Source organism: Simochromis diagramma, unplaced genomic scaffold (assembly GCF_900408965.1).
Source record: "Simochromis diagramma unplaced genomic scaffold, fSimDia1.1 OVJJ01000247.1, whole genome shotgun sequence".
Taxonomy (NCBI): Eukaryota; Metazoa; Chordata; class Actinopteri; order Cichliformes; family Cichlidae; genus Simochromis; species Simochromis diagramma.
In genome coordinates, this window is record NW_024386949.1 from 985,622 (window position 1) to 998,872 (window position 13,251).

Sequence of the window (13,251 nt, forward strand, 5' to 3'; positions counted from 1 at the left end):
TACACCAGCTGGTGCTCTGTTAGGGCTATTTTAGGAAAACTACAGCGAGTTCAATAAGTGAGATATTTCTTACTGCAGAGCCTGAAGCCAATCCAGAGATGAGATATTTCGGGCTTCATTGGCAGGTGTAATTTGGTGGCAGTGGATTCTGCTGAAGTTTCTTTCTGCAGGAAGGTTTCAGTTTTGCTTAGTTCACAGAACGTTGCAGAAAGGAAGTGATTAAAAAAAACAATAAGCTGGAAAATGTAAGATTTGCTAAAAAAGTAGCTTGAGAGAATCTTCTCTGCACGATGACCAAACGTTCCAGCGTTTCCCTTTGTTGCATAAATGTTGCACGAAGTTGCATGCAAAAACCAGCTTGACACATTCCCTCTAAAATGTTGTGGCTTTTACAAAGCTTCCTTTTCAGCTTTGTTCTGTAGAAACGAGTTAAAGCTGAAGAAAATGATTTCTGTAATAAACTGTGCATTCTGAATACTTCTGACTTGAATGCAGCTTATTTTACTGCTGTCAGCAGAGGCAGAATAGGGCCTTCGCGGGATAAAAAGCTTACTGTGTGAAAGAACTGTGTCAGGTTTGGCCTGGGACTGCTGCCTCTTTTGACATGATCGAACAAGATTGTGTGTGTGTGTGTGTGTGTGTGTGTGTGTGTGTGTGTGTGTGTGTGTGTGTGTGTGTGTGTGTGTGTGTGTGTGTGTGTGTGTGTGTGTGTGTGTGTGTGTGTGTGTGTGTGTGTGTGTATTCAGCTCTCAAGTTTGCCCTCTCGCACACATGAATTAGGACACCAAACCCAACACGCCTGGCATTTCAAAGAGGAGGCCATTTGTTGAAGACAAGCGCCCCATTTAGACTATCCTGATCCATGTATTGAAGTGTGCCCAGAATCGCAACCCTGTAGGTTGGACTTCAATATTCAGTTGCACTCGTGTCCCAGTAAAGGAATGTATGAGTTTTATCTCTTCATGCAGAATGAGACTTTGTCTGCAAACGAGAATCCATACGTTGGCTAAAGGTTTCTCTGCTTAGGGAAACAAGCAGCCATTTATGTTGAAAAGTCGTAAATCCAGAAGTGGGAAATTGATCTGCTGTAAAGGCTTGTAACTACAAATCACTGCATAGTCAGCCTTGTTATGGCAGATATTATAATTGTATTTCTCAAACTGTGGTGCTGATGGAAGTGGCACGAGGCTGTACTTCTCCAAAACGGCCTCGGAGGGGAAGTCAAGTTGATGGTTGTGTTGAAAAGCATTGTCTGTCCCATTGTTCAAGCCATCAACTGCTGTTTAAACTTCGGTGAAGACGGTTTTGTGACCTTAGCTTTGCTGTAAGCTCTTTTCACCAATGAACCTTGGACATTTTCAGGAGAATCAGGTTTGGCTATTCTTCACGTTTGTTGTTTCTCACATGTAGTACCCAGAAGAAAGGAAGCATTTGTAGCTGATGTGAGCTCTGTGTAGTCTAGGTGAAGGAGCTGTTTCAGTGGACCACTGACACTTGCTAGCATCAGAGTATTTGCTGCGCTATTTGTACATTGATACAATGTAATTACACAGGTTTTGCACAAAGGAGTCACAGCACATTCACATTGGAGATTTGGTATTTTCACATGCACCTCTTTTTGATTTCAAGTTGAGGCAAGCATTGGATATGGTTTAAAAAACTGACTTTAGTCTCATTGTATTTAAATGCCCTAAAAAGTTACCTGTTTTGTCTTCAAGGTAATGTGTGTTTTTAGTGCTTCTATCCTTCATTTTCTCAGCGTCACTCCCCTTTTGCCCGATTATTAAAGTGGATTTGGTTGTGGGAATCTTATCAGGTAGTGTGATTGGTGGTGGTGTGGTTTCATTGTTGCTGAATATTATCGCTGTGTTGACATGTGCACTCCAAGGTGAGTGCACATGTCAACAGAAACAGTTCCAGCTCCAAATGACTTGATTTACATTTAAAGTGACCCAAGCTTCAAAGTTGCACGCTCTACTTATTCCCCAATTACATGCCCACTGCAGAAGCCTTTCCTGCTGTGTCACAACAGGAAAACCCTTCAGGCATTCTCATGATGCTTGGCTCTTTCTGGTCCTCACATGTGGCCAGATTCCTTAGTGAACCAGATGACTGCTAAATGTCTTTCATCATAGTCATGGTCAATAAACTAGGGTATGCTTGGATTTATCTACCCTCAATGAAAAGTGCATTTAAGCTTATAATTGTGCATCACGAGAAGCTGATTGGTTCTGATTGGTAATCATTTGTGTTTGCTGCTCATTTTTTCTTTATTTCACAGTCAGCAGCTGCAAGTCTGTGTTGCTCTTCAAAATTCATGTGGCTAACTTCTTTTACTCTGATGCTGTTTGCTGATGTGTCCACCGTTTTAAAGCTTAGTTGAAGCTTAGTCGCAAGTGAAGCTGTGTGAAAGTCTGGCAAAGAGCAGGAGATGCTGCAAATACCTCTATCTCCACCATCCAGACTCCAGATGGATGGAAAAGCCTAACCCCTGCCAGAGTTTGGAACCATGTGCTGTAGTTCACTTGGTTCTCTATAAAAAGCTCCTATTCCATGTTTGTAGAGAAGATTGTACACCCATCAGAGACTCGTAAAGAAGCTTTTTTTTTTTTTAAATATAAAAACCCCGTCATTGTATAAGGAGCACATTCACATTGGAGATCTATTGATCTTCATATGGGTATGATGTATGCTACCAATGCCTTTAGCAACAAGAAAAATGGATTCTCTAGATGCAAAACTTTTCTGCTATCATGTATCATGTCCGTGTCTGTTGTCTCATGGGATCAGACAGTGTCCTGACCCTGCAGTTTATCCTCTTACGTAACCAGCGTTAGACTTGCAGAGGGTAAATCAGTGCAGTGAGTCCTGCTTTGAGCATGCTGATGCATACATGCTATATTGTTGTTATTATGGAATAAAAATCTAAATTGCAGTTGGGTTAGAAATGCTTAGACTTTAAGTCACGTGATCCTAGCGACCAAAAGCAATGTTTCATTTCTTTTTTTCCTTCTTTTTTTTGCCCCCAGCCCTTGGTACATTCTCAAAGATCATATTAAGCAACTGATGTTTAGGAAGTAAGTAGGGATTGTTTTTTCCTCGATTGTGTCCTAACATATGTGCACACCTTGATTAGATCAAATCACAAATTTTATTATTTTTGTAATGCAGATGTAAATTACAGCCCTGAGTCATTTCTGACCCAAAGTCCAAATGGATATGAAATACTTCTAGGGTTATGACTGTTATTTCATCATACGTTTCAGAGAGCCAAAGAAAATGATCTCCTCGCCTCTCTTGCTGTAACTAACACCCCCCTTCAACTTCTCTCCAAAGGAGGAAACGACTGCAGTTTGCATCTCCGTCTCCCAGCGCTCCATCCTCCATGCTTTGTTACCTCCCCCACCATCTGCACAACCCACTTCTTGAAACAACCCCCCTCCCATTTCTCAGCTTTGATCCACATGGGCCTGTGCTTGAGCTTTAAACGGTGCAGCTCTGCATCTTTTTCTTGACACGTATGCACAAAGAAATGCGCATTAGTCCTTTGGAGTAACTCTATATTCGTACATTCTTTCCTCGCATTTTCTACATATTGTTTTTTCACAGTCCTTTTGTTGTTTATTTGGTTTTTTGCCAGTTTTGAAAATGCATCCCAAACTTTCTTGAGGATGCACTGATCTTGTTTGTCATCATTACAAAATGATGAGTGCAGATGTAGCTTGGAGGCTTATAGGATGTTGCCCGTGCACCTGTGGATGTTGAAGGATGCGCTCCAGCTGTTGTAAAGAGGTTTTGCCATCTTCGTTGCAGAATCACCTCTGTGTAACCCCGATGCTCGACACTTGGGGATGCACACTTTTTTCCCCCCTGTGCCTTTCCATCGCCTTTTCAATGAACTGCTCTCTGTTTGAACTGCATCCATAAACATTACGCAACGATGTCTGTAAACCATCAGTGACTGTACCGTACTTTGTTTTCTGCCTGCCTGGGCCTGTCTGTTACATTTGCTGTTAGCACAAGCCTCTGTAGTCCCCATAGATGTTAACTCCTGGGTCCCTACTCCACACCTTGGCCATGCACTTCTGCTCACACCACTAGAAATGGCGTAACGCATGCGATCAAATTGGAGATGTCCAGAGCAGACTGCATCAGACCCAAGCATTTTTATAATCCCTATACACATTTGACATATTGTCAATATTGCGATGAATACTGTCTCTGTCGATCAGAGACAGTATTCTTGGTGCAGTCTGCTTGTGGGCACAGTTTAATAAAAAAAAAAAAAAACAGAACAGGAAATGTTGAACAGGATATCTGTTATTTGACATCTGGACATCTTATCTCCATCGGAAGGCCAAGAAAAAATGGCTGTTGGGTTCAGATTTATAAATCTTAAAGCCTGATTGAGTGCTTCTTTGTCATTTACTTGAAGCCTGCCAACATGGTGAGGTTTCTCTCACAAACAAACACACACACACGAAAACACCCCCCCCCCCCCACACACACACACACACACACACACACACACAATCAGTTAACAGTCAACAGTGTAAGTTCATGACAGAGGTTACAGTAGAGTAGTTTTTTTTTTTAAACATATTTCAACAATAATTTACAAATCTAATGCATTTGTTAACCTTATAGGCTGCCAGAATAGACCAATTAAATGTGACCTGCTTCTTGCATTATTAAGATAGATCTATTGTTAATGAATGCCTCTTGCCAGTAATCAGGATATTGACTTTGCGAACTTATAATCAGATATTTGGAGCACATGTAAGCGCACTGTTTCACTTGTTAAAGCCCCTACGACTTAGTTAATATCCACCTACTCTTGGTCTGTTGGCTTCTCACAGTGATCCGCTGTTTGTTTTGAGCAAGCACCCGTAAGCCCAGGTCAGGTGCAGTCACATCTTGGAGCTGCCGTAGATGCACCAAATGGCAGTCCTGGTTTTGGGTTTTGTTTTTTTTTTTTGTCTCTTCAAATTTGTCTTTTTTAAGTTTAAGTATTGTAACTTGTGTTCATGTTGTTATCATCATCGTTATTATTATTTTTTGCTTTCTCTTCAGTTCAGACATTGATTTATTGTGTCGTATATTATTAAATATTTATAACTTACTTCACTGTCAGTAAGTTTCCTATTGTAACATCTTTAAAAATGTATCGGAGTCTGAAAGGTCTTGCTGTGCTTCTCCACAGCGGAACTCTTCTGGCAGCCCGTGCCTCCCTGTGGTGCAGTGAGCTTTTATTTTGGCAGGCTTCCTCTGCATCCCTCTGCTCTTCCACTTATGGATAATAGGACATATCTCAGACCACTACAAATAAGCCTCCTTAGTTTTGCCTTTTCCATTTGGTGAGCTGTAATCTGATACGGCTGAGGCCACTGGCAGTTATTCCTCTCCACTGTCAAACTGTCACATGACGCTGGCAGTGAGAGCGCTGCTCCTGATTCTGTGTGCGAGTCTGTGTTTTTCAGAATAATCCCATGCCACCGCTGTCTGCCTATTGACCAACTGTTCCTACAACTTCTGCTCTCGCAAATCCTCTTGTACAACATCTCCCAATCCCCTGGATAACATTCAGTCTTTATAACTGGATCAGGAATTGTATGTGAGTAAGTTGTTTTTATTCAGACTGTTGTCACCAGCTGCTTTTATACCCAAACTACTGATTTTGATGTGACTCATCCCCCGAAAGACTCCTTGTCATCTCCTTTTCATTTGGGTTGGGAAGCAGAATGGCCAAGGTGTGTGCCGCTTTGGTCATAACATGTATGGACCTGCTGGAGCACAGTATGGCTACAGCAGAATTCGTCCACATCATGGAGACGGCATATAAAAACTTTAAATGAGAGCGTTCATCTGTTAGATCGCTGCACTTCAAAGAGGTGTAAGCGTGTGTGCGTGTTTTCTTAGGAGGTGTGAGTTAGATGTGTGTGTTGGAGCTTAACTGCCACAAACGATTATTTTGATAGTCAACTAGTCACCGATTAATTTTACGATTAGTCGACTAATCAGATCATCATCCATTGAATGTAAAACGTACAGCTTATTGCACCAGCAGCATCTGCTCTTCTATAACTATCATTAGCTTACAGCTTTAAGTGTTTACGGTATGTGCTAACTAAAGATAAAGACAAGATGATAGTTTATTAAATTTTAATGAAATCTGCAGGTTGTTTCAGTGAAGTTTAATAAACTCCTTGCTATCTAAAATATAACAGGACATCTCGAGCATCTCACACTTCTGATAATCAGCTGTCTGCTTGACGTTTATTCAGCTGCGTAAGAACTATAACTTTAATCTCAGCCAAACCGATTTACTCAGGAACAAATAAAATACTAAAAAAAAGCCAAACAATAACATTTATCATATTAAGTTATCTAAGTGACTTATATATGTTTAACCTGAGTAGCGAAAGACGGCGGTGGGTTTGAAAACGATTTGCCGGGAGTCCGGTGTTCTCACGGGCTCTAGTGATCCTTGCCCCCGGCTAGCTATCGAGCTAGTGGGTAACAGACGTCTCCGAAAACGTCGGAGCGCTTTTGAAAATATGTGGTGTCTTGATAAACTGAGCAGATATTTGAGGTTTACACAGCTACATTCTCGCCTGAAAATATGTTAAATGTTTATTTTGTGACCCAGAAAGAATAATAAGAGTAATATTAAAACTAAGTAGCTGCCGCCATTGTTGGAAACTGAGCAGGGCTGCGCTATGAATTCTGGGACAGAGCTACTTCTTCTTCTTCGGGGTTTAACGGCGTGCTGGCATCCTTGTAGATGCAGTGCTGCCATCTTCTGTTTCAGTCCGTTATTACACTCTTGAATCCTACTACTTATTCCTGCGTCTTTTGTGATCTTACAAAGATTCAAACGAGGCGTCGACTATTAAATCAGTCGTCGGCGATTTTGATAGTCGACTAATCGTGGCAGCCCTACTTGAAACCCAGTCTGGACAACTAGAACTTGCAGATTCAGAATTAATTTCCATTTGGCGGTGGTGTCGGTATGCACATGCACATATGGACGGATGTGTTTGTGCATGCAAAGCATGCCCAATGTTTATTAAATGTTTTTGAAACTAATGCTATATATACTCTGTGGCAGTAAATAACAGCATCTCCAGTTAGTGGATGGACTTGTGCTGCACCTTCTTGGACTGCAGCTGCAGATCTTCTTCCCCCATGCAACTTCAGTGTAATTCTCCAGCAGCTACAGGTTCTGGTTAGAATGGCCTTCCAGCTCTCTGCAGAGTGAAGCCTCTCCGACCACGAAACAAGAGGCTTTCTGGAGAAGCAGCTGAATGATACAATAGCAGCCTAGTCGTCAAAGAGATGGTAAGGACCAGAGCTGGTTAGTTGCTTGTAAAATGCTCCCAGATGGCAGTATAGTCTGGTAAATAAAATGGAGATATTCACTGAGTTGTAAAATGTATTTGCAGTCATACATATACATTCATACTAAATCTGTTTTTTCCACAAAACCTGTTGCTGGCACTCTTTTTCTTTTTAGAGAAGAGATCAAATGATTTCACATGTATCTCTGTCAAACTGGATTGTTGATCTGCTTTGGTCCAGCACTGTTGAAGCTCTTAAGCTTGATCCCTTTTAAAGCATCTTGGAACTATTCCACAAAATAAAAGTTCAGTAAAATGAGAAAAGGGGGGCCTTGTTGCCAAGTAGAGCAAATAATGGTTGTCAACCTTCTTCTATGCAAGCCTTTGGCAAACAGGGTAACATGAGATTTACCAGTTTTATGCCCGGTTCACATCAGTTTTTATAACAGCCAGCATGCTGGAAATAATGTCGTTGGGTGTTGTAATAAATGTAATAAAATGCTAATAAATTGTGTGAAGCCTTGTTTTAACTAGCAAGAATTAACATTTCCACTATAAAGCAGTAACACTAATGTAAAAGCAAAAACTTGAGAATTTAGGAAGACCCAATCTAAAATCAGTCCTGCCTCCACAAAGGACATAATGTAGTGGAAACACTGTAAAGAACAGGCATTCAAACACAGGCAGAAATATGTTTCTAAAAATAAAACAATGGCTGTTATACTAATATCCGTCTTGCATTTCTGCGTTTCTGCAGGATTCGTTTATCTGAATTTTCCTGGACTTTGTGCTTCTGTTTTATAAAAAAGTCAGAGGATATCAGAAAATGTTTTATTGCCTCCGTTGTAAATAAATAAATGCAAGCGAAATGGAACAGATATATTTTCCAGACGGTGATGGAAACCATGTGATCTGTGAAAATCTTTGCTTTTGACTTCATATTGCCACAGATGCCAAGTAGAGGATCTGATAAAGTCCCAAAATGTGTATTTCCACCCCACCTTACTTAACTGACCCTCCACTGCCCCATTATGACTACCCATGGAGAGAGGGTGTAGGGGCCGTATTGGAGTTGGGGCCACCCACTTTCCTAGGAAGAGTGGTGAACGACTGTTTGGGCCTTCCACTGTTTATTTCATTGTTTGATTGGCTGAAGTGAGAAACGACAGCGATGATGTCATTTCAGTCTCCATGGTTTTGGTTTGTTTGTCATCCAAGCCTGGGATGTGTCGGTGTTGGAGATGACCAAAGCTCTTCTTGGCTGAGCTTCTGTCAGTGTTGGAGTGGGGAAAGCCAGGATAGAGTCTGAGCTAACAAGGATTTAGAGCTTTAAATGTTCGTGCCTTTGAAGAGCAGTTTCTGAAAACATTGACGCAATGATGCAGTTACTGTTTTCATGAAATCATCATGGGGCTGCTTTGAGACTTAACATAGTTTTGCATCATAACTATTGCCACTTACTAATCTATTTATTGTTATATTGCCCACCTGATGTGAGTTTAGGGAAGTTTGTCTCCAAAGCATACATAATGCGTAATAGCAAAGCACTCTTTGCAGTTTACATCTGCTGTGAGTTGTTACTATTGTGGGCCCAACCAGCGTATTCATTTCTCAGCAGTTATGTTGCACTTTTTGGTGATTTGCCCAGTCATCAGGGTGCCAGTATATTAAATGAATTAGCCCGTTTATAATGAAATGATAATAATCACAAGGTACATATCTGCTGTCAAGTAATTAAAAAAAAATGTTGTAAAAGTACTTATTTCAAAGAAATACTTCCTGGTTGAAAAGGAAAGATGAGAACATTCAGTTCATTAGATGTGGTGCATGTGATGGCTGTCAGAAGGCGATGGGCTTTTAATCACACATGAGGGCGTAAAACAGGTTGTTCTGGAAGGTAGAAGGAAGTGGCTTTGGTTGAACTGGTTCTTTAAAGTTGCCACAATTTTGTCTGTGAGGCTTCTACCGCTGACAGACAGGATATCCTCCTGTCACATTCCTTCAGAAACCAGACGGGAGCAAACGCGAGATTGTCTGCTGATGGCAGTCAGTCATGGAGTCAGAAGTGATGCCTGTGCTGACAGGATTTTGTAATACGAGGCGGCGGTGACCACAGAAGGTTTGTTTGGGTTTTTTTGCCCTTGCCAGAATTTACAGAAACAAATTTGTTGTCTTTAATTTTTAACTCCATCTTAGAAAAGTTTATTGAAACAATTACTGAAGGCGTTTGGACCCAAATATAAAACAGTAAAACAGAAACAGGCTTGTAAGCGAAACGTGGCACAGACCTCTCTGTTGCGATCACTGAGACGGCCTTTCAGCAGCATATGCTTTGAGCCTGATGGCTTTGCTTTGTTCGGCCTCAGTAGATTGTTCATCTGATCTGAGTCAGCTGCCTGCAGAGTCTCCTGCACCTGTCCGCCACATTCACTTCTGCTTCCACCTCAGGACGTAAGACTGTGAAATGGCTCACATGAGGTCAGTGGGTTTTTTGCTTTGTAGCTTGGGCCCAGATCCAGACATGATTTAGAAGTGATCCGTAAAATCAGTTCATGGAACCAATGGAGAGAAGCCAGGGCTGGGTTGATGTGACATCATCTCCTAAAACGAGTGTGAAGCTGGTTTCAGAGGCATTTTGAACTCAGTGGAGTTAAGAGTGATGTTTAATTTATACGGGAGAGGGTAGAGAAAATAAAAGCATAAGTGAACTTTTCAAGGTTGGGCCTCATGACTACTGGTTTTGTTTTGATCTTATTGGGAAGAAGCAGGAGTGGAACGCTTTTCTGATGTGTGGGTCAAAGCGCAGGGTTCATTGAAATGCAGTACTACTTAAACAACAGAATATAATTGGCAAGCAAAGTTTTTGTCTTTCAAAAATGAAGTGTGTTTGCTACACTTCTGTCACAGCAAAATGAATGTCTGTTCTGGTCATTTATATGACACTGAACCATAACACAGAGATTTGTGCTTCATGAAACGATTATTCACGGCCCGACGTGGCTGTCACAACAAGGCGTATAAATGCAAACAGCGTGCAGCTTGTGAAGCTCCGTTATCAACTGTAATTTTTCACGCAGTTCAATCTGTACAGCTTCTTGTTACCCTGCTAGAGTATCCATAACCAGCGATACCGGTGGCAATTTGATACACGCCGTCTCTGAAGCAAGGAAAGCAGGTTGCTGTGCAGCCGTGTGTCTCCTTTCATGTCCCTTTCATGGGATAGGTTGCATTTACACACATGCAAGAGAAGACCTGCACATGCAACACAACGCGAAATGTCAGATGCACAAATGCACACACCAGTATGTGCGATCCTAGACGAGGCTAAAGCTGCAGGTTGTTTGCAGTGGAAGAACAGTGGAGGGTGTGTAGTGGAAGCTACAGATGAAATGTGGAAGCACCACCATGGTCTCAAGAAGAGACTCAAAGTGGAGTCATGCCGAGGCAGTCAGGTATGTTCCAGCGTTTTCTTTAGATGGATGATCTTTTATTCTGTTTGTAGTGCAGCGCTACAGAAAAAGAGAGAGAGGGGTTCGACTCAGTGTATCCATGTATTTAGTACTGTGTAGTGAATGCTGCAGTGTTATCATTTCGCACTGCTTACTAGGAATGACCTTTGTTGGATGGGATTGGGATTATGTTTGGGATACTGGGATGGGCTCCAGTTGTATTCAATTTCTGATCTTTTGCCAACTATCAGCATCCAAGCTCTTCAATCTATGCTACATTGGTAAATCTTGTTTTGAGGGACAGACGAAGCTAAGATGACAAAGTTGCCAACTGCTCCATTTTACTGCAGGGAGTGTCATGAGCAGAGCTGGTTTAGATGAAAACAGTAATCAGGTTTTTAATTTTAGGGTACCAAATCTTTGACGTGTCTTGCTCTTTGGAAAGGTCCTTGAACAGTCTGTCAAGACTGACACTGCACTTCTACAGTTGTTAGATGTAATAGGCTATCCAAAATGCAACAGGAACCCTAAATATTACTGTTTTTAATCATTTATGGCGGTAGGTATCACCCCTACGCTGGGTATTACTTTCTGAGGACCTTTCAGGGGACACATCCCTTTCTTCCTGTCACTGTAATTTCACCTTTGTAGCTGGACGATAAAGACTGAAAACGACTCCTCCAAGGAATCAATTGAAATCCTAAAACGCACCGAATAACGTTATTGAACTCGTCTCGTGTCACTGTGCGTTCTGTGCCGAGGCCTGCCGAAGCAGGTCTGTTGTGGATGACAGCGCTGAGAAAGAATCAAGTGTCGCAACTGAACTTTTCATCACCGGTTTCTCAAACACCTGAGCTCTTTGTCCCCGACTCACCTTCTGATTATATCTCCTCCTTCCTGTCACACTAGTTGCTGCTCTTGTGGTTTTCTTTTCATTCTCTTCTGCGCATCTCGTGCTTTTCTCTGAAAAGGATAATAAAAATGAAGCATTGCCTCGCTCTAGCAGTGATGTTGAAAGGAAGAAAGACACTTGATAAAGGGCATATTAATCTTTCTTCTTCTCTTCTCTTCCCTTCCCTTGTCGTGCTATGACAAGTTTGCAAGTCAGGTGGGGGAAATGATAAAACACAAATTAACATGTCTGGCAACAACATTGAAATCGATTGACGGCTAAGTGAGTCTGCCAGCGAGTCCTAGCAAATTATCTCTTGAACAGCTTTGTATGCCTTTTCAAAATCTTCCATTGTGTCAGTTTGTGGTCTCCTATAGGGTATTTAACATCTCAGGCTCACATAGACAGTTGCCAGGTTTCTGCTTTGCTTTTTTGAAAAAGCGTTTTAAGAGTCTAGATTTTGTATTGTTTTTTTTGTTTTTTTTCCTCGCCACTCGGGCTGGATTTCAGTTCCCCTCGTTGTTGTAGGATGAAGAGATGCCGGGCTAAGGGCCGACGTGCTGGCAGGCTAACAGTTGGTGTAACCTTAGACACCACGCCGACGTGCGTCTTCACTTTACCTCTCGACCCTTGAAAGAAACCAAACTTAAAACTAATTTATTATGTGTAGCTTTCTCTGGTTGACCACAAAAAGGCTTTACATCGGAAAAAAGGAAACTCTTTAAAGTATTTTTAGAATTCAAGTAAGAACTTTAAGGCCCAGATTTCCCCCATAACTGTTGGAGATGATCGCATCAGTATTTTGTTCCGATTTTTCTTTTGTGATTTGCTTAGTGGAAGAAGTATTTATCCAGAAAGCATTTGACCTACTGCTTCAATTGATGTTGGGTTTTTAGAAAATGTAATTCAAATTACATGTAGTAAACAGTATTACGGTTGTGATACTGTAAACCATCTACGTGCTGTTCCAAAAGGAGTTAAATGTAACACTAACCCTCCGGTTTTAAATGCAGCCAAACAGAACTGTACCAAAGAGTTAGTGTTGTTGAGTAGTGAAATATTTGACCCTGTCTGAAAGAGTAAGAGCAATGTTAATATAAGCAGCTATTGGTAGTGAGAAAATGAACCTATATTAAGGCCATTTTTGTAAAACGTTGGCAAATTTGTTGACACGACAGGAAAAAAAGAACCTGATGAAATTGAGATTTATCAGCTTGTTTTCCTGAAACCTTCTGTGCTGCTGACTTGTGTGTATTCAAACTTTAAAATAGACTTTAGTTTAGGAAAATGACTTTATTTGAGGGCTGTTGGGATTAAAGTAAACATAACCGAAATATTTCAGCCTGGGAAATTTTTTTTTTTTTTTTTTTTTTAAGAACTCAACCATGGCCATCAGTGTAAATACCAACGACAGATTACTGCTTTTTCCCCAGTGAGGCATTTCTTGAATTTCAGGGATCTCATCTGAATCACCTCGACGCTGCTGATGAGAAATTCTTTTGTGTCTCGTGGCGATGATGCAACTTTATAGCAACACTTGAAGGTGCACACAAAGTAAACAGCGGTGAAT

The 13,251-nt window shown here is 41.2% G+C and overlaps 1 protein-coding gene across 7 annotated transcripts in view; it reads left to right on the top strand.

Moving 5' to 3' along the window:
- Window positions 1–13,251, top strand: part of LOC120737653 (partitioning defective 3 homolog) — a 242,640-nt gene that overhangs the window by 19,599 nt on the left and 209,790 nt on the right. The window contains exon 1 of one of the 7 annotated variants that reach the window (XM_040038479.1): window positions 709–1,371. The exons of the other annotated variants lie outside the window; for them this stretch is intronic. Coding sequence (XP_039894413.1) covers window positions 1,342–1,371 — 30 coding nt within the window. The 5' untranslated portion in view covers window positions 709–1,341. Of the gene's footprint in view, window positions 1–708; window positions 1,372–13,251 lie in introns of those variants that run through there. 7 annotated transcript variants of the gene reach the window in all.